Source organism: Manacus candei, unplaced genomic scaffold (assembly GCF_025592945.1).
Source record: "Manacus candei isolate 608988 ecotype Guabito, Panama unplaced genomic scaffold, ASM2559294v1 h1tg000049l, whole genome shotgun sequence".
Lineage (NCBI taxonomy): Eukaryota > Metazoa > Chordata > Aves > Passeriformes > Pipridae > Manacus > Manacus candei.
Window position 1 is genome coordinate 6,763,354 of NW_026138097.1, and position 22,368 is coordinate 6,785,721.

Consider the following 22,368-nt stretch of genomic DNA (forward strand, 5'->3'; position numbering starts at 1 on the left):
ACTCCCTAATAATTGAGGGTCTGATCCAATTCCAGATATCCATAGCCATCATTAGAAGGCAGCAGCTACTTGCTGTGCAGTAGGGTAATTTATCTAATAGCTAAGGAAGCTACTCCCATTCCTGCTCATTGTGGAGTGTAGCGTGAAACTATTCAGGTAAGTGAATTCATACAGAAGAGGAGCTGTACTCCAGCTTCCAAACACAAGCTGCTGTGTTCACAGGGGTTGTCAGTCTGGCAGGATGAATGACTTAAAATCTACTTTCAGCCAGATTTAGCAGCAGTTAAAATCCGGGAAACATTTAGGAGGGGCATGTGTGCTTTCTTCCTCCTTTGCTGTCTGTGCTAGTGGAGTGACAGAGAGGTTTCTCCATTCGCCTTTTCTGAGAGGAAATTATCCTTGTGCATATTTACACACACACACTGTAGCAGGCTGCTTCGGTAACCTTTGGACAAAAAGGGAGGCTTTTCAGTTTAGTATATAGCACTCTTTAAACAACTCTCCCTGAAAGACATACAGTCTTCTAAAGGATAATCAGTCTTTCCCTTGCCAGATGATAGAAACTCCTTAAGGCTGCATTGTGTCATTTGGTCCTTTTTCCAGAAACTCAGATTGTCACGTGGAATTTGCTAGAAAGACGGATTTTACCTATTTGTGGACCTTCATTATTTGTTTTCATCGAAAGGCTTGCATCCTCCCACAAACTTTGAGAACAGTTAAATTATTTTTCTTACCTGGGATTGATTTTCAGTAAGGACAACTATATGATGGCTCACAATAAAAATATAGATGTGTACAAAGCTCCTTTCAAGCTACAGTATGATATGTTTCAAGCACAGTATGAGTAGGAGTGAGATCTGTGTTTCTAGTCCTACACCTATCTTATCTCTTAAATTTTATGGTGTTTCAGGCAAGCTGATAAATCTGTATACTTACTTTCTTTCCTCATAGCTTACTGGGGCAGTGAAAAGCTATGTTTGAAGTCAGTGTTTTTGTTTAACCTTGCAGAATCCTGAGGGAAAGGTACACCATTTCTGTATGATAATGTAATGTATTATTTCTCACATGGCTGGCCTTAATTTTAAACGTTTCTCTTCTTTAACTTCTGTCTTCCCTTTGAATGTTTCTGCAAAATAATCTAAAATATTTAGAAAGAATATTTCAGTGGAAGGGAGTTTGCTGTTTTCTTAAATTACTGTTAAATGTGATACTTCCTCCAAGTCACAGAAGTGTATGTTTACGAGTGTGTTTTGAATGATCTGGGAGTTGCCTTTTTTTTTCTTTTGTTTTATTATTCTCACAAATAAGGTCCCTTAAGTAATAACTAGTTCAGAGGGAATCTGGTTCCTATCTTGAAGCATTCCGAAGCAGTCTCTTCAAATCCTGGCAAGCTTGTTCTGTATTCTCTAACCTGTTTTGTGGTGTAACTGGGTTAAAATACATATCAATAGGAATTCAAATATAGGCATAAAACCATTCAGTCAAAATGCTTGTGCTTTCATTTGTAGGTAACTATCATAGCATGAACAATGCAGTCTTCTTAGATGCTTTCTAGTAATGTTTGATTATTTTTTTGTAGATTCTATATAGAGAACTTAAAAAGGTTATCCAAGTTTTCTTAATTTTTTTCCTTTTCTCAGTTATTTCTCAATTGTGGGATTCCCCCTCTGCACTTTTAGTATTACAAAGTAAAAGTAAGTTGAAAATGATGGAGCCCATCTTGTGCTGCTGCTGCCTTTTCTGATTTTTTGTTTTGGATACATAAACTTTATCCTTCTAGTACAAGTACTGATCGAAAATAGAGTAAGTCCTGTTTATATATCCAACTATTTTATTATTTTTTTAAAACTTGGACTTTGTAACCTGTTTTTAACAGTTCGGATTGGGAAAAAAACAACACCCCAAACAAGCAAAATATGAAAACAACAAATACCCCCAACTTGATTTTTAAACCTCGAGTGATAGGATTGTTCTCTCTCCTGCGTATGAATGCTTTGAAAGCTACAAGAAGGAGTCTTCAGATAAAATCAGCAGGCATGAACAATACCTCTCATCTTTTGTCCTGTATTTAACATTAGTTTAATTGCATTTTAACTGCTTTAATTGAGATCTTCTGGTACCATTGTTGTGGTAACAATAGCTTTCCTTATTTGTTCCCAACTTTTAAATTGGTGTCTGTGCATCTTTATGTATGCTGCGTTTTTTGTTCAGTGTAGAAAGATTCAGGGTTCAGTGGCAGGTTTTTTTTGTTGTTTTAATTCAAAGTATTTTATTTCTGGGGCATGCTAAAGAGCTGAATATTGAAAAGCAAAATGTGCATGTGCTATGTTTTGACTTGAGAATCAAGAGATGGCTGAAGCAAGGTGGTCATAGATACAGAGAGCTGCAAACATCTGGTCAGTTTTGAGAATGTCGACAGGCCAGAGCAGTCTCTCCGTATTGATGGAGACAGACACTCTATGAAGAACCTTTTCTCTCTTTCCATGAATAATCCTTCCACATCTCTTCAACAAAGATTTCAGTCATACCCAAGACATTGTGTCAGATTTTGAATCCCCTGAGTGTATGAACTATACTGAAAATTAGTGGACAGCATTTGTTAAAAACAGACTCTCCTTACTGTACTGCAGCCCAGGCTCTGTAAGCAGAACATGGGCTCTTGTGTTTTTACATGAAGATGATTTCCTCTGATTGTTCTTCCAGTTTTGTCTTCCTTCCAACTGCTAGTTGTCCTAATCTGCTTTATAACTCGTATCTTATTATAGCACTCTGATCCCTTGAAGAGCTCTGTTTTTGGCACTGGAAAACACTCTTGTGTAATACACGGTTTTCAACTGGCAGAGGAGGAGGGTTAGAGCGAAAGTTTAGCATGCAGCACGGGAGCAGATGAGGTCTGTTCTATTCTTGATGATGGGCTTTGTGAAAGTATTTTAGAATAGCATTTTCCACTGGAGGCAGGGCAACTGTATTGTCTCAGCTGTTTATACATACACGCTTACACACTCAGTGTTGCTGAGATAACAGCTTGTTTTCTCTGATCATGAAAAGTAAGAGTTTATATGGTCTAAAGTAAGAATCAAGCTATCTGTTACATTGTTTTTTAAGCCTTTATTTGCCCCTCCTAGGTACATTGTTGTAGGTTTGTGCATTGAGACTCCTCTGGGACTTCCTACTGCTTGACCCTATCTTAACATCATGGGGTGGGAGCCTTCTAGAAAGCATGGGGACTAAAATTTCTAACATGGTTTGGTTTGGCTATTATTTTAATAAGTAAAGTGTACTAACTGACTAAACTAAAATAACCTCTGTTGCATTTAATTATAAAAGTCTGTTTGTCTTTCCTTTCTTTTTTTCCCCCCTCAATTATTTTTTATGTAGCTGCAGATAGTAAGGATGAAGAAATCAAAGCACCTCCCAAGAGATCCTATCTGGGTATGTACTGTACAAACCCATTCTGCATGAAGTTATCCTCTTAACTACACAGTTCATGATTTGCTACTTTTTGTGACCAGTTTTGGAAATTATTGCATGATCATTTCTTTAGAGAACGTTTGCATTACCTTTTCTTGACATACTAAAACCTGGTGTCTGATTTTTTTTTTTAATTTTCCCTTGCCTACTTTTAATATTCATAGAGGAAAAGATGCTTTCAGCTCTATTTCAGAAACCAAGTCTTTGAAGACAGTTGAATTGACCACATTGTGTGTCTCAGTGGTATCTTCCTTATTCCTTCCCAAGCTGGACAAACAAAATATTACATGATGCAGAGATCCACCTCTTCAGACTCAGTTGTCTTCCTTCAGTTCTAACTCTGGAGGAAATTATGAAAAATACAGAAATATCTTTCACCATTGTTCAGATTGTGAGACAAGAAATTTCACGCAACACTTATGTTCAAGCAAAACGCCTGAATCCTTGTGAAATTTGCCTGTTCCTCTCTTTCATTAGAGCAGACTCAAAATTGTTATTTAAGAACTAGTAACACTTAAGATGAGAGGTTTGATTTCAGAGTTGGAATCTATGTTGTTTGATTTCCCTAAGGAAGAGGAAATATTAGGTACAAACCAGCTTTGCAGTGTTTTTCAACTCTTAGTAGTTTTAGTCAAGTCATGGTAATTTTGTTCTAAATAAGTTGGGGTGTTGCATCGAAGAAGTTATACTGACTAGAGACACAGAAGTTCCCCAAAGTTGATTTTAATTCAATTGATTCAGAATCTCACATTATTACCAATTGTGCTCCGTTGGAATTCTTGAATTAGTAAGTAGTCAACTGAAAATGTACAGGGCAAAGAAGAACATTACTGCTGCAAAAGGAGAAGTTCTACTTCTATATTTCTCAACATACAGTTAATTAAACTGGAGTTAGCTCTGAGAAACACTACTGAGGAGTGATATTAACCTGAAAGCTTTTTTGAAGCCATAAGACCATACCTGTTAAGGTTCCATAGACTCTCTTTTAATGATTCATCTTTTGGATTCTCCCTTTGAGATTTAGGGGCAAAATGCATGCTTTGGGAAATTTATCTTTTTTTTGGTCTAATACCAGTATTTTGCAAAGCACCTTTTCCTTTTATGTTTTCAAAACATTTTTTTTCTGGATTTGGTATCAAGCTATTTGGTTTTTCTGTTTGTCTTTAATTCTAGTTTGTAGTCATTCTCGCTGGCTTGCAACACTAACCAATGGAATGTAATGTTTAAGCAGTCCTGTTTAAGCAGTCTTGTCTTCCTTGTGCCTGCATTCCTTTTGTCTTTTACTAGTATTCAGCAGTGCTTTATTTACAGTGTCAGAGCTAGAAACAGCTGTCTGCTTCAAGTAGTTAAAATTAAACAGAAATAAGTAACCTAATATGACCTTCTATTTGTTTCAGATTATTTTTTCTTGTCTTTTGGATTAAAAATTTGGTGGTTTGATAGCTTAAAAAGATAAGGGTTGTAGAGTAAAGCAGCATTCCTCTTAATCCATCTGATTTAAGTCTGAAACATTTGGTTAATAGGTGTTACTTGAAGTTCATTTTGAAATTGCTTAGCAAAATGGGATGAATGGAATTATCGCTAAGGAACAAAACAGTCTTATGCTACTGCTCTCAGAAGTTTAAAGAGTGGGGTGGGCAAGTCTGAAATGTGATAATTCTTACTGGTGTAAATAAATTAGAAATGTTTTGAGGTGTTTGTGTATAATGTACATACAAAAGTATGTGCTGGTGGTTTAAAAAGTGGGATGCATGATGCTTTATGTCAGACTTCAATTTACAGAGGGCTTAACTGAGCTATGTCCTGCAGTGCTGTGTTTTGCTACAGCTCTAGGGAAGCTCACTTAGAGATTAGGTAAGGGGAATATTTGCCATACTTTCATATGCTAGTGCATTCTCACTGTGTCCTTTAGTCAGTTTTAATTAAAACTTTTGTTCTAGAAAAACAGATTATTTTTTTTAATTCCCCTTGTTTATTTCGGTGGTGTAAAAAATGTTATTCAATATATTTTTAGGCTTCAGAAATTATTATATTACTTTCTTTCTCTGGTTATGTAGTAAGCACTCTGTATATTGTGTTTCTAGTTGAAGATTATCTATGAACACTATTTTCGTTACGGAGCTGTTGAATGATTAATCTGAAAATGTACTGGTCTACCAGAGAATTTCAGGTGAACTTGTTAGATAAGTGCCGAGGTGTTTGTTTGATGCCTCCCTTTGGATAGCAGCTGAACTCCTGCTGTGCTCCCCGAGACTGCTTTTATGTTAGTTTTATTGTCAGTAATCCAACAAACCACTTAATGCCACTGTTTTTCCACATGCTATCTGAAAAAGCCTTTATCTCTGGCACATGACTCTGAAAAGTGACTTTCTAGCAGTCTGTACTGAGGAGAGTTAAGGATGTCGGAGAGGGTTGATGCAGTTTGAGTGACCTAAGTAAATTAAATAAAGCTTACAGGATGGCCCAGAGTGTAGGGTTTCCTGGTTTCATACAGAAATAAAATTCTTCCCCCTTTTTTCCTGGACAAAGGACGGATTAAGAAGAAACTTGTAGCTCTAGTTCTGAAGGAATAATGCTTTATTCCCTATGTTTTCTGATGCAGGTATCTAGTTCTACCTAGTGCCTGTTAGCAAAGCAACTGCTGAGGCTGAGCAAAGCTGCAGTTGAGTGGTTTTATTTTTTTTGTTTTATTTACTTGATGAGGTGTCTTAAAACAAATGTGAATAATTGAGCCCTGTAAGTATTGGAGATAGTTGGGGTAACAGAAACACTAAATAAGTAACAAAACACTAAACATTGCTCTAAACAGGCTGTACCTTAGAAGTTGATGTGAGTGGTCTCATTGGTGTGGCAGAGGAGACACAAAGTGGATGTGACTTGTTTGATTTTTTTTTTTTTCCCAGGTAGGTGGTTAAACGTTTTGGAAGACACTTCTAAAGGGTTCTCCTTCTTTCTCTGAAGGTGGTTTTTAAACTTTACATATTACCGAACCCTGAACCTGACTTTTAACCCAAACAAAAACTCATCAAGTAACATTAAATTTTAAAACAGTAGTAATAAAATGACAAAACCTTAGATTCACCAAATATCTGTTGCAAAATATTTTCAACTACTTTTTTTTGAGCTGGAAAAATGTAAAGTGCCTGTGTAGTTGACTTCACAGACTTAGTGAGGAGGAAACAGGAATGTGAATTTAGCAGATGCAGGCATCTGCTACTTAGTTTCCACTGGCAGTGTGACAGCCTGGTGAATAACTCATGCTTTCACCTCTCCTTTTGTCCACACTCTTTAGTTAACTCAGGGCATCAGTTAGCATGTGATAAAATAAGTGTTGACATATTCTAGAACAGCACTAATATAGTACATGTGCCATGAAAGATGTAAACTTTATTTAATCAGCTCTCTGGGTTCTTCTGTTCAGAGTGTTTGGTCTGCTTGAGTTCAGCAGGGGCACTGGGCTTGGAGGCTGTGATATTCCATGGGTGCTCTGTAAGTAACATGCACGATGTGCTTCTCTGTCCAGGCCCCGACAACCTGAGCAGAGCTGAGGATAGAGCAGACACAGTTTTCCTCCGGTGGTTGTGGGCAGCACTTTGGTTTCATTGAAAGTATGTGACTTTGATACCATGCTACCCAGTAGTTGAATTCCCTGTACAGTGGACATTTAAATACATAACAAAAAGCATAGTTGTTGCTGGGCTGCAGCTGTCACACCTCTGTCACAATTGAACATGGAAGTGATCATGGAAGGGTTTAGATCCCTTCTACCCAGGATTATATGTTTATCTAATTTAAATCCTGTATTCCAGCAAGACACTTTCCTTTCAGAAAGGACAGCTGTAAAGGGAGAAATCCAAAGAATGTTTGATGATTGCTGAGGCCTCTGAGCAGCTATGACCCCTCCCTCTGGCATTTTGCAGCTTCCTTAAGGTGAGACCCAGAAACACACACCCCTCAGCGAGGTGGTGGCATAAGGCCAGTCTGTTTCCTGCATGCTTGTTACCTGGTGGAACATAGAGCTCTATGCAAAAGCACATTCCTGGCCATGGTGGTCAAGGAATGGATTTGCTTTTTTTCTCCCATTTCCATGTGCTGGAGGCAACTGGGCCACATGGCTATGGAGGGAGGAGCAGGAGGGGAGAGGGAGGCTTGCAGTAAATATGTCCACAGACTTAGAGATACTGTGGTAAGGGATCCAGGTGGGCAGGTCAATCTGGGAATGCATGGCATCTAGGAGATTTATACCTGAGAGGTAAGTGGTGACTTGCATGAGAATAAAGGTGGCCACTTTAAGAAAGGCTAAAGGTGTTTTTCTGTTCGTGGGAGACATGGATGACCTTGGCAATAGAAGTAGAAGAGACTGACATTACCTGCGTGAGTGATACATAAAGTATGAGGCAATAGCTTCCAAGTCTTAAACTGATTTCAGATACATTGTTCCATTTATGAACTGCAGACATAACATCAGTAGTTGTAGTAAAACCACAAAGAATCATACTTCTGTCCCTGTGTTATGGGCTTACCCCAGTAGCCAGCTCAGCACAACACAGCTGCTCACTCACTCCCTTGCAGTGGGTTGGAGGGGAGAATCAGAAGGGTAAAAGTCAGAAAACTCCTGGGTTGAGATAAAGACACTTCCATAGGTAAAGCAGAAGCCGTGCATGTAGGCAAATCAAAATAAGGATTTAATTCACTACTTCCCATCAGCAGGCAAATATTCAGACATTTCCGGGAAAGTAGGGCTTCATCATGGCTAGACGAACTCTGTAATTCCAGGCATTCCCACTTCCTCCTCTTGAGCCTGCTGCTTACACTTTTTGTGATCACTTGATGAATGTGTGAGCCAGCACAGACAGGATCTACTGTGTTTTGATCTACTCCAGAGCAGGGCAGGCATGTTTGATAGGGTACCCCATACCACAGGCCTATGTTATCTAAACACAGATGTTTGAGTTTCCTCTTGGAGAAAGGTAAGGTGATGAAATGTGGTTTATATCCAAAAATAAGGCAGTATTTTTTCAAAGTCCAAGAAATGCCAAGGGCTTATGTCTTAATTCTGCTTGCTGGTTTATTAGTATGTGAAATCTGTGGAGTGCCTGTTATGTCATGTTAGTGTATGGGTCCTTTTTTTCAAGTTGCAGTCTTATGTTCTTAGTCAGTATGCGTCCTGCTGAAATCTTACGGGGTCTGACTCATCTGAAAGTGGAGTGACCTGGATCTGCCAGGTAAATAGCTTTCTTGACTGTTGACCTGCCATTTTCTTTGTGTAGGTAGTGTAACTCAGAGAGGAGAGGGGTCTTGTTTGGGTGGTAACACTTAATCGTTTTTCCAGGATTTTAGTTAGCACAGTGATGGTGGAACAGGCTCCTGCTGATTTCAGGCTTTGGATTGGAACTTAATACCTTCATTTAGGTTGAAACTTGAATTGGTAGGCAGAGAGGTGATGGCCTTTGACAGACAACTTGGGGACAAAGTGTGCATTGTGCAGGTCTGAAATAGAAGCAGTGAGCTTCAAGCTCTGTTCAGTTGGGAAGCTATGTTTTCCCCAAGTTTAGCCTGTTTACTAGACCAGTTAAGTGAGAAGAATCGTCAGGTCATTGTTCCCTGTGGGGCTGAGAATGGAATAAACACCCACCGTGGAATGTGGATGGGTAAGTTGCATTTCAGGTTATATTTTTAGCATGCAGTGAAGCCATCAGTTCTAGAGTGTCTATAATTTTTAATAACCATTGAATGAATTTTAGTTTCCAGACTTCTTGTTTGGCAACTTGACAAAAAAAGTTCTTTGAGACTTTACTCAGAGATGGCATCTTTGACAACAAAAACCTTATCTGACCATAATGTTTCTTTCTTTGAGTTTGTATGTGGGAGTTGGTGACTGCTGATTGTTTCATACACATATGTTTTTCACCAGCCCGGTTGATACACTAAGTGAAATATTTTACATTCGGTGAGAAGTACAGATAGCATCTTTGTGCTTTGAGGGCTGTATTGTAGAAAGTATTCTTTCAAAAGACTTGAGAAATTGGAGCTGCTACCCACAACTTCTTTTGGTTCTTAAACTGAAAACTCCAAAGCCTTAAGGTGTTATTCTGATCTCGTGTAATGTGGACAATAACATTTTGCTTATATTTTATTGTAGTGCACACAGTAATTTGTAGTCAAACTGGTTCTTCATGATAGTTTAAAAATTTACCGATTCTTAATCTGAAAGGTTCAAAGTACCACTTTGTAAAGTGAAATGTCCTCTGTTTTTAAATTTTTAACATGTTACTTTTGAACTGACAGGACTAGATGTCCTGCAGAAGGCTCTTCCAATCCAAAGTACTGTGAGATTTTACATAAAATGTTTGTAGTTTCCTTTGTCAGCTGTATGAGCATTATAATGTTTTGTATCACATGTTAATTCATTTGGCTCTGGTCATTGGTGGTAAAAAATGTGCATCTTCTCTATCCCTAAAACAGGGAGTTGAGAAGATGATGTTACATGTGCTTACTTGTGATCAGAGTAGAGAACCTGGAGGATGGTGTTCTGGTTTTGCTGCTACCACATTTTGAAAGTATTATTTAAGTTTTGAGCTGACAGGCAGTAGGGAAAACAGCCAACCACAGACTTGTAACATCTCTTCAGAGTCAGAATGGTTTCAGTAAGATGTTTTTTTGTGGTAGAGCACTAGGTTCAGACTTGAGCCTTTTGACCCCTTCTCTTACACCAACCTTGCTACTGCTCTTGAATGGCTTCAATGTGAAATTGGAAGCAGGCTGTTCTTTTAGTTACTTCTAATGCAGTTTACAGTGCAGTTTAAGAAGGCCTGCCAGGTTCAATGTAACATGTGAATGGCCTGTGTCTATTCCAAAAGCCTACCTGCTACAAAGAGAAAGGGAATGGACAGGCAGGGCACAGATTAGATGGAGTGAGGGAGCCTCGTGCAGTGGCGGCGCCTTTCCTTTGCTGTGCAGCATAAAGAGCACACTGCAGTGGCTGGGAGAGCTGGAAAGGAGGAGTGCAGCTGTCGTTCTCCCAGCCTGTGTTTATTAAAAAAAAAAAAAGGTGAGCAGGGGAAAGAAAAAAATCATTATCTGCTACCAGGAAATTTCAGTGTTGCCTTAAATTGAAGGAAATCTGTCCTTTAACATGGGGAGAAAAGGGAGAGGTGGTGAAGGTTGCTCTCCATCTGGGAGTGAGCAGTAATACATAGAGGTATCACAGGAGGTTCAGCGCTGTGTTTCTGGAGTGTGGTGCCTGGGACTTTCACTCTGGCTGCTGGTGCCCCTGCCTGGCCCTCCAGCAGTCCCTGTGAGGCCTGTCATCCAGCTGTAGTGTGGTGGGAAGGAGACTGAAACAAGGTCTGTTGGAAGAGCTGTGTGGCAGCAGAAATACTACTTCTGGCACAAGCAGCACTTCCAGTTGGTGGTGTGGCGGGGAGAGTTTATGTGTTTATTTATTCTATTTACTGTGAATAAAATGTGAGTTTTGATAGTGTTGCATGCAATTTAGGTGGAAGAAGGAGAGCTTCTAGCAACATCTAACCACATGAGGGTGCTCTGGGGTTTCCAAAACTTGCCTGCTGAGCCACTCAGCTGGAGAGAGGAGTCTGATGTTGCTTTCAAGGCTGTGGTTGTAACTGTAGAAATAGTTTATAAACAGAGATTTTGCAAAAATCTTTTCCTTCATGGTGGGACCCAGAATATTTATGTGCCTTAATGACAACAGCAACGATACATCTAAATGTTCAAATAAATTGCTTCGTCTGCTTGTTCTGCAGATCAGGGAACATGTATACACATACAGCAAAGATGCTGCTTCGGTTTGACAGATGTGAGAAGTTTTTGCAGTTACCTACTTGTTGAGCTTGTCACATGCCATTGTCACGTCTAGATCTGAATGGTGAGATTTATTCTTTAAGCAAGATCATAGAGTAATGCTTCTTGAGGTCTGTCAGGCTTAGTGCTGTGATCACTTCCCTGGGGAGCCTGTTCCAGTACCCAACCACCCTCTGGGTGAAAAACCTTTTCCTAATATCCAACCTAAACTTCCCCTTTGGTCCTGTCGCTGGTCAGCAGAGAAAAGAGATCAGTGCCTACCCCTTCACTTCCCCTTGTGAGGAAGTGTTTATTGCACATTCTCCCTGATTTGGTATTCATGAACTCATCATTGTCCAGGTTGTTAATAAAATATATTGAAGAGTGTAGGCCTTAGTATTGATCACTGTGGGCTGCTTTGTAACTGGTCATAAATTATATGTTTTTCCTTTGAGAGGGAAAATTCTTTGAGCCTGATGATCCAGCCAATTTTCTACTTTTCTTATTGTCCACTTACCAATCAATATTTTGTTAATAAAGATACTGTAGAAGACTGTAAGCAGCCTTGTTAAAGGCACTGTAAACAACACCCACTGCTCTCCTCTTGCCCTTAAAGCCAGTCATCTCAGAAGTCAGTCAGGTTGGGCAGATGCAGTTTGCCCTTGGTAAAGCCCCACAGGCTGCCCTAGTCACCTTCTTGTGCTTCATGTGCTTTGAAATGACTTTCATGAGGACTTCTTCCATAACCGTGCCAGGGATGAGGTTATCCTGACTGGCCTGTGGTTCCTTGGATCTCCTCCTTGAAGATAGGTGTGATTTTTTTAAAAATTTTTTCTCAGTCACAGAAAAATCTCTCCCAATACCATAACCTATCAGAGACGGTAGACTAGCCTTGCAAAGACACCAGCCTGCACCCTCAACACCCTCACATGCATCCCATCTTTGTCAGATGGCTTGCATAAATTTAGGTACTCCCAAATTCCTGCTTTCCTGTTCTGTGGGTACTGCTTCACTCCCTCAGCTTTGCTAGCAGGGCTGAGGAGCTGTAGGGGGCAGACCTCCCTCACCAGTGAAAGCACATTAAAGCATTATTAATGCAAGAAGGGAAGAGGCAAGTTTAGAGCCATGGTGACAGTTAGTTATCTAGCTTTCACTGTGATAGCCTGCTTTGCTGCTTGTCTGATCTCTTCCAGTTTCTGTAAGCATAAAAGTGAGAAGAGAAACAATGATTTTCTAGATGATTGCCAAGTTACCAGTTCAGTGCAAAAGATGTAAGTAAAGAAATATTTAAAGGGTAACTTAACTTCCCACAGAGTTCAGAATAAACTTTCAAGTTGAGGGGGTTTTAGTTGTTAGCACAGATGCCTAGATAGCTCACTTTTTTATTTTCCTAAGTGGCTACTAGGAATACCGGATACTAGGATACCACGTCATGTAAGTCTGCATGACGCGGTGTGTGATTAAAGAAGCACTGTTGCCCAGTGCTGGCTGCCCAGACATAATGGATTGTCTAGACAGCTTGCTAGGAAAAAAAATTCTGGTTGCAGCATGTTTTTAAGATCTTGTTATAGATTCTGGTACATCTACATTTTGTAGATTTCATGTATTTTTAAAGAACCTTATCTTTGCATTTATGTAAGTGGTATAGAATCAACAGTTCAACACATGAACTCATCATCAGAGTCAACATCTGTTAACATCAAACTTATGTCCTGTACAGGAGATGGCGGCATAGCTTGCATTCAGTTTCTGCTGCTGACCCTCAAACATGTACTCCATATGAAAGGCAGACATGTCACTCTGAAAAGCTGCTCAGTTGATACATGTGGCCTTGAGGGCATCATTTGCTCAGGACTTTTGCTTCTGTTTGCAGTTTGTCTTAATGTGTTGGAAATGAGCCTACTGAGATAACCATACCCACTGCAGTGTATGGAGTGGGAGGAATGGACTGTGAGGTGACCCAAAGTGCTGAGCTGGGTGGCAGCACTCACTTGGTCCCAATTAAAATGGTGCTACAAGGAGCTGGTGTGACAGTAGGATGTCTAAGCTAACATAATATACTCCACAAACTGTATGTGGAGGTAATGCTCAAGGTACAACCTGATTATTGTACACAGCCTGATTTATTTTTTCCCTACCTTTTATGTCTTGTGTGTTTTACTAGCTTTCTTTAATTATTTAAAGTACACTGGGAGTATGAAGTTACTAGTTTCTACTAAAAAATAGGGAATATATTTAATAAATAAATGTTTCTGCTGGATATTGAAAGGCACTTAACACTGAAACATCAGTGCCTTGCCATCTTCATTGCTGTATCAAGGGAAAACAAAATAAACCTTTTCTATTTAGACACAAATGTCACGCTTTAATCTGTAATGTAGCATACTGACCATCCTGGAACAAAAACAATTGGGAATAGCTTTGTTTTACTGAAAGATTTCCATTTCCCCCCCACCCCTTCCATGTTCCCACTTTGCAAGCAGTGATGCACCAAAGATTATTTATTGGAAATGGGTTTTCAAACCCTAGGAGGATATTTCAAGTGAGAAAGAAGAGAGATCTTAGCCAGTCTCCCTTGGCTCTTTGCTTTTGAGAGATGACATAGGAAATTCCAGTTTGTGTCCCAACTCTGAAGCAGTAAAATTAAACAGTGGAAACTAGGTGCTCTATATCTGTATCCCATGGGAATGCTAAGCAAGGATGAATTAAGGCAGAGGGTTTAGATGCTCCTGCTGTCCTATATGTTCTTGATCTCCTGTTACCACCGTAAAAAGGATGCCTGCAATCAGCTGTGTTTAGCCCTCACCGCCCATTTAGTTTGTGTCTGCCTCTGCCCCTGAATGACTTTAGCCCTGCCCTGTAAAGGCTGGAGCTGAACAGTCCAGTCTAAGCCAGTGTCATGGCACTCACCTGGGGTATGACAGACTGAAGCGGAGGCTCCTGCTTGCACAAATAACCCAGAGTGTATCAGTGTGAGCAAAGTGGCTCTGACGGTTCCCCAGGCTGCAAGCAGGAAAGAGAACCTTCAGTGGGAGCCTGAAGCCGGCATCCTGGCCCTTAGGCTGTTTAGGTACTGCTGGTCCCCTATCTTTTAATGTCTGTATCTGACAGTGTGATTTGCTCCTGACTTGGGATGGAGAAACATCTGGAATCTCAGTGTTTCCGGTAAAAGAAGGCGGCATCCTGTCTGGTGTCTACCCTTGACTCCCCCAGTGGCCTGCAGAAGCTGAAGGCAAGTCAGTCTTTCTTCATGAATTGCAAAGGGCCTGAATCCCTAGCTCAGGCTGGTGGGTTGGACTCCAATATGTCAAGTCTGGTGAGATAAATACTGCGTTCTGTGGTACTGAGATCAGTACCGCGTCAGGGAAAACTGCCTGCTGCCATATTAAGTTTTTCTTATTGATTTTCTTTAACAATAGTAAGTTCACAGTCACATTTATCGATGTTTATTTTTTTGTATCATTTTTTATGAACCTGCAGGCCCAAGGCATGCTGAAGAACAGAAACCAAACCAAACGCCCTTCTGGTATGGATACCAAGTTGTCACTTCTGATGTTTGGCCAGTTAACAGGTGCCCAAAGAGGTGACTTATAAATGCTAAAAAGAAGAAATTTGTGTATGAATTATCTGTCGGTTCTGTTCTTGCGTGTTGGGGAGATGGGCATTGCTGTGGAAAATGGCACAGACCTTGGCATTAAGTGTGAAGGCTGTTTGAGGGGAATGCTGCAGTAGCGCAGACTTGGCCTACTTATAGAAGTTAATAACACCACTATTGACTCTGCTCTAGCTCATCTTCACTGAGACGTGGCAGTCAACTTTCAAAGCCAGGCAGTACATCATCTTCTCCCCTGCCCTCCTGCTTGATACTCCTTACTCTTGTGTGCACTCAGAAGGGGTTATTGTGTTAGATTTTGGGACAAATTATGTAACCATTTACTGGTGTGACAGCGCAGAGTGTCCGTAAGCAGTGCTGGTTTACAGCTACATTCCAGATCGCAACCTGGACTGCTGGAGGGTCGTACAGGAAGAGAGAAAATTCAGGTGGAAGAATTTTTTTCTAAGTCGTATCAGTTTCTGAGTTCACTTCAGAGACTTGTCCCACAAACACTTCTTCCTGCTTTAAGGCCCAAATCCTCTCCCTTTGATTTCCACAGACTCTACTTCATTGAAACTGTGACGAGGAAGTCTTATATTTGGTGTTGGAGCTGTCTTTGCAAATACTGATTTAAATTACCAAGCAAGAAATATGGGAATAAAATAAATTATTTTGAGTCTTGACTAAAGAAAGTTTGGTTCATGTGGTGAATATGTATAAATGTAATACCTCTGTGTTTTAGTAATGATCCATTCAAATTACATTTTTTATCATGTTAAAAATGCATTAAATGGTCACATATTGCATTACTTTTACTTGTAACGTATAACAAACCATTTGGGTTGAAAATTGATTGAAAACAAATATGAAATAATTTAAATTTAAAAAATGTAAATGAACCCCAGTGTTTGTTCTGAAGGTTTATTTTGTGGAAATGCTTTTAAAAAACCCCCAAACAAATGAAATGGATATTATTTTTAGATAGGTTTTTAGTAGAATTAATTTACTCTTTTTTCCTCATCCTTTTTTTACTCTCATTTACTATTCAAAAACATGGAACAAAGCAGGTGTTATTCAGCTCCCATCAGTTTCTTGTTGTTAGAATAAATGAGATATTTTTTTAGGCTAAACTGAAAAAGTAAAAAATTGTTCTTGCAGAAGCAGACAAAGCTTACTAAGCTCTGGTTCCAGTGCACCAGCCATTAATTCTTTAGCTGTAGCATTTGACTTGTTAAAACTGTGCAGTAATGAGTTAAATGATAATAATAGGTTGGCAAACATAGACCTCATTAGAAGTGTGCATAATCACATTTCAAAATTTTATTTTGTTTTATGCTTCAGAGCAAATGTTTTTATCTTCAGAATGTTACTTTGTCTTGTAACTAAGAGCATGGTGTGCAGTCTCTGTAGAGGAGGTAGCATAATACTGAGTGAGGCTGAGGAAGAAAGGATGTAACTTAGCTCCTCGTGAGAAGCTGCTTCCTGTATCCTCTTGAATCAACAGTAGAAAAGGTGCTATTTTTTGGTGAAATTTGTGGTGAGAGTCAGGGTGTACACAGTCTCCCTCCAAACACTTAGATTACTAGTAATCAGCATGTTTCCCTCCTTGTGGGGGGAACAGCTATACCACCATTATTCCTGAAGTTATGAAGGTCTCCTTTCAGATGCATTTAATATGTGCCCTACTTTCTGTTTGCTCTGCTCCATGATCAGTATGCATTACATCTACTGCATCAGAATCCTATGTCCCCTCCCATGGGTAAGGGAAAAAAATCCAAATCCCAGAATTCCTTTCTGACAGATTTATTTTTACTTGCATTGTACGTTTAAAAAAAATGGTCTTGTTCATCATGTCCGATTCCAGCGAGACATAGAAACCAGTGAAAGGAAGACAGATCCTGAGTTTTCAGAGAAATGTTTTTTTATTTTTAATAGCTGCTTAAAGCTGTCTTTTTTACTATAACCCATTGCAACTAAAAAGTCTGAAGAGAATTTGGGAGATGCAACATTTTAAATATTCAGAACATCTCTGTTTCTTTGCTTAAGGTGTACGAGTGTCAGAATTTTTTTCCCATCAAAATAAGGACCAGTGCTGCTGTTTCTAAAATACATAGACTGCTTTGGTTTTACACACACTTCAGTAACCTTTACAAGCTTGCTGCGTTTTTTGTGTGTGCCTCTGTGTGTAGTTAATCTTTAAAACTTGACGTTTATATTCATGATAATAAAAATTATGCCATCTCCTCCTTACTTAAAGTGACTTTTTAGTAGGTTGCTTTTTCAATGTCACAAACTGCAGTTGTTGCTAGGTAAAAATTTTTTCCCCTCTCTGTCTCCAGTTTGTATAGCCTTGGAAAAAAACAGCTTCTGGTCTTGAAATTCTCTATTTCCCATCACCCTCATTTTTTTGGCCATGTATACAAACCACAAAAAACTTGCAATGACTCCTTGCTTATGTTGAGGTTTTCCACTGCTACCCTTTCTTGTCTTTGCATGTGAAAATCAGGAGCAGTTATTTTAAGAAAATGTGTTTTGCCTTAGAATTTTTACTGTCTTCAGAGACACTCTTTACTCCCTAATGCCTTTCTTCACCCCCTGTTGAGAGTAGGTTGTAGTAGAACAAGTAACTGCACTTAGGGAATAGAGCAAACTTAATACTGAAATGGCTTAAAATAGTCTTATCCACAAGTTCCTTATTAAATTTCTGTGTACAATAGATGTAAAAGAACTGCTCACTCTTTGAAGACATTCACTGTTTCTTCACAGCAGAACTCAGAAATTTAATGAGGGATTTGTGGATAGGACTGTTGCTTGACAGCTCATTGTTTATGGTTCACTACATTGTCATCATTCTCTGCATCCTCTGCACTCCTGAGTACACAGTGCATAAGGGACACAGCATGGAGGGCAAATCCCTGTACCACTTGGCCAGGGATAAAAGGATGATGCCCTGTGGTGGCAAAGTCATCTCACTGATCAACACTGCCAGTTCACTGTCTTCTGCCTGTTTTGGTGTGAAGATTTTTTACTGTCCTTTTTGAAAGTAAAATTATTTATAAAAGGGCATAACAGCCAAAGTCTTTTGCCTCCAGCAATGGCTGGGTGCCAGGATGCTTAGCAGCAATGCTGAAGATATTCTTGATCCTCTTTTTTCTTTTTTCCCCCCACTCATTCTTGCCCCCTCAGTTGTACTGACAGAACAGTTTGTGGAATTATGTCTTGAACTAAATAAGTGAACAGATATGGTTTAAAATACAGGCTTGTTCTTTTTTTTATGTGTATAATCTTAAAAGAGAAAAGCTCACTTTTTGTGGCTTCAGTGAGAAATGCTTCAAGGAGCTAAACATTTGTCCTGTTACAGCTTGAGGGGGATGAGAAGGGCTTAAAATTCTGCTGCGAAATGTGCACAATTTGTGAATGCACAACTATGTCATCACCAAACTCTTCATGACAGAGCCACTTACTTAAATCTGCTACCATTGCCTTTCTAATCAGATCTTGAAGATTTGTTAACTATGGAGTATTAAACCGCAGGCACAAGGTGTTCAGAAACTGTGGTATTCAGAAGTGGCATCTTGCATAACAACCACTGCTCTTGTCAAAACAGGGATTTATCTGTAGTCAGACTAAATAGCTGGGAAGTTGAAAGGGAAATTCTGTTTCAGGGTAGCTCTGTCTCAGCTCTTCCAGTTACAAGTGCTGTAATCAATAAGGCAGTTTGCAAGCACTGAAGTGAAACTCTACTGGTCTCCCTTCCTTTAAATTCTTTCTGCTAATGCAATGAAGTAATTTGGGTGGAAATTCCTACTGTTTGGGGTCAGTATACAGTAACTTAGATATGTGCAGACTTGCTGCTGTAAAATAGAGTGAGTTTTGGTTTAAAGGTCATGGGGGAAGACTGCAGGTATGTAGGTTCTGGAAAACGTGCTACAAGAAGTCCTTTTTTATTCCCCTTTCCCTAGAAAGTCACATGGAGTTCAAAATTATTGCCAGCTTTATCTACCTACATTTTTAAAAAAAACACAGTAGGTGAATTTCCATAGTCAACCTTACAAATTTCGGTATACTTAAATTATGTTTATGGTAGCAAATGAGAAGTTATAAGTTGAGATTTTTCTGCTACTGCTGGCCTGACGTTTGTGAATTGATTTTTGGTTGTCACTGGTGAATTGTCATGTCTTCACAAACCCATGCACATAAATTATTTCAATTAATTTGTTTGGTCAAAATTGGTCAGAATTTTTGCTGACAGGAGATGCTTCCAGACCTGAATGGGCATTAGGCTCATGACCAGGTGCTCCCTCAGGACATGGAAAAACCTAGGTGGAAGGTCTTTAATTCAAATCAGAGATGTTAAAAATTTCAACTTATTTCCTAAATCCCATCTGTATGTTTGCCTCTCTCTTCATCCTCCCCCAGATTTCCCAAAGTCTTTCTTTTTATTCCAGCATAGAATAAAAATCCAGAAATATAAAACTTTTTTGTGAAACGGGATTCTTTTTCACCAGCCTACGCTATTATTATCAACTACAATAGATATTTGAAAGAAAGCCCTATGAAATGGAGTAGATTGTGCTGTCTTTTTGGGATATAAGCATCTTTGTAATGCGGTTCAGGTAATTGAAGAAAACACGTCTGACATTTTTGTGTGTGTAGCAGGGACTGGGCAGAGGAGAGAGGCGAGGGAAAAAAAGAGCCAAAAGCTTTCTACAATTTCCTACATGCTTGTAGTAATTTTGAAGCATTAAACTATTGATACTAAAATGAGTTATTCTGAGGTTAACTGAGGCAGTTGCCAAGAGATGTTTAGCAGGTCATGTCACATTATTTTAGCAAAGGAGTCAGCCGCACAAGGCATTATTCCGTTTGGATGCTAAATTAGTAGGGCCAGTTTTGGGGCTAGAATTTGTCTTGGCTGGTGGTGGGTTACCTAGGAAACTAGGTTTAAACTTTCCCCCAAAAGTCCTAAATGAGGAGACGACTTTATATTTTTAGGAAGAGTGTTTAGCTTTGTGTTGTAGACATACTTACCCATGGACAAAAGAGTGCCCGACTTCAGTATCTGTAAAAAAAATAACACAAATATCTTCTTTTCATGGTGTCTTTACAATACAGGAGGTAGGGTCTCAGGCAAGTCAAGGTCAGACAAGACTGAAAAAGAGAGGGATCATTTATCTTTAGGCATGTTACTGGCTACTCGGCATTCTCCCCAGAGTTCTGCAGTTCAAAAGATGGAGAAGTATTACCTGACAGTTACTTCCAGAGTTGCTGTGTTGTACATGCAACCTGGCATTGTAATCCCTGGCATGGTGGTATCTGAGGCAACCTGCATCTGGCCTCATGCACAGCTTGGCTTTGTAATTCTTAAATCTCTCTAAATACTCATCTCTTTAATTACAGTCTTTGAATGAGAGGGGGTATGATAAGTGCACATTGTTTCTAATATTATAGTAGTCTTGATATTTTCTGAGACTTAAACTGCAAAGAATCAGTTTCAGTACTATTCAAAAGAAATTAAACTGTTTTCATAGAGAGTTTATAACTCCCAACTACTAGAATTTTAGAGCAAAGGCTGCCTGCTCTGCAGTGCTTAACTTACTCCATTTTAGTCTTTTTTAGAGACCTTTGTGTACTGCCTGGTAGCGCTGTGGGTGATAGCTGAGATAAACCATGCTGAGGATAGTGTAAAATATTGTTAAAATTACTGTAAAAATAGTAACCTGGTACTACACGTTCTTCTTGCTCTGACGTTCTCATTATCCCTGCTTATCTTGCTGTCAGAAAAAGAAGTCTCTTTCTATAGTTAGCATAGGAAGGTGTATCTGACCGAAAGAAGAGTGAGCTTAGCTCTTATCTGCCGCCTCCACCGTCAGCACAGTTGGGAGCAAAGGCCTTAACTCACAGCTGTACTTGCAGATGAAGGGTTGGGGGACTTACTGCTTTAGTTTATCTGGCAGTGGGATTTTTGATGCTCTTGGTATCGGAGGTGAGCAGAATCAGGAGTGTTGAAAACATTTGCTGCCCAGAATCATCAAAACTGTGCTTCCCATTTTGTGACTTCCCATTTCACTGCCATGCTGCACCTTTAGAGGAGGATTTCCTCCTGAGGTTCATCATCTCTCTGAGTCGCATGGTTTCTGAAGCTGTTTTTGCTGCTTTTACTCCACCTTTCAAGTACATGGCTTATTTTCTGTAGCACTAATTCCTTTGGGCCACAGTTATCTCATGCCGGTGGCTTTCCAAGCCCCATGATCTGCCTAGTTATTAGGCTGCTTTCCTTTGTCAGTCAGCTTGTACGTCAGCTAATTGCTGCTTTTGCCAGCTGTTGAGACAGTCTCCTGGACACAGTGACTAAGAACGTCAATACATTAGAATAGAAAGAGGAGAGAGTTCTGTACTGAACAGGCAAAAGTAGCAGTAACACAGTAGATAATTTCAGTAGTGATGCTGCTGGGGAAGCCAGTCTCCACAGAGGAAATACAGTCCTATAACTACCTTGATTTAGATATATCTAGGCTTAAGTGCCTTGCCCTAGTAGCAATATTGGCACGTATCTGTGGTGATGGTTCTCTGTCATTTTTCTTCTCCTAATCTTACTAATTAAGTGTGGTCTACTAATACTCCAGGAGTACAGACCTGGTGTTTTCTCTCTCTGAACTTGGGAATCAGACAGAGTTTGGTTAGCATATGTTGCACGAGGTGGATTGGTAGGGGGTTGCAAGTATACCTGCTGCAAGATTGCCTCAAAAGGATCTTCCATCTGGAGAACTCCAAGAAATGTCCTTGCTTTGGAAGAGACTAGACCACTACTTTTCTGCAGGCTTTTTGTTGGAGGGACTGGGGTAGGAGTTTGCTTCTGGCTTCCCCAAAATTGGTTACACACAGTGATGTGCAGAGATGGCTGTGCTGTGCTGTGCTGCTCCATGTGGATTTCCCAGCTTAGCTGTCATTCACCACCAGTTTCTGAGCCCAACAGCTGCAGCCTTCTTCACTGATACCATACTTGCTAAACCTTTCTCTGTATTAGAACAAAAACTCCTTTGTTCTTCCCTGGTTGCTTTTATAATTTTGCTTTATTTTCAGTGCTTATAAGATTAGCAGTTGTAATGTGAGAAAGAGGTATGTATTTGTATGCAGGCATATTTAGGTGTATATATAGACAAACAAATTAAAATTTTGACAGGGCTGATAACAGTGCAGCACAAGTGATGTAAACAATTTTGCATCCTCTTGTAAGACAGTGGAAAATCTCAAAGATGAGTTAAAGGTCAACCTAATTTTGTGACTTTATATAACTGCATCTAAATTTTTGTTTTTCCTCTTCACCGTGAGACTCCTATAAACTGAAGCTCTGTACAAAGTAAATTACACTGCAGATAGCACAGCAAAAGCTGCACAGGATGTGCCCAGGGTATGAATATTTTCATTTAGCTTTTAATTCTTACTTCTCCTCTGTGTTGTTAGCAGCAGGGTTAAAACTTTCAGACTAAAGTGTAACT

General features: G+C 39.6%; 1 protein-coding gene across 4 annotated transcripts in view; it reads left to right on the top strand.

Annotated features, from left to right (window-relative positions):
• SLC66A2 (solute carrier family 66 member 2) overlaps window positions 1–22,368 on the top strand; it is a 73,491-nt gene that overhangs the window by 21,968 nt on the left and 29,155 nt on the right. For 2 of the 4 annotated variants that reach the window (XM_051798930.1, XM_051798931.1), the window contains exons 4-5: window positions 1,641–1,694; window positions 3,379–3,432. The exons of 1 other annotated variant lie outside the window; for it this stretch is intronic. In XM_051798930.1, coding sequence (XP_051654890.1) covers window positions 1,641–1,694; window positions 3,379–3,432 — 108 coding nt within the window. The remainder of the gene's footprint in view (window positions 1–1,640; window positions 1,695–3,378; window positions 3,433–22,368) is intronic. One more of the 4 variants, XM_051798932.1, reaches the window with a different exon arrangement.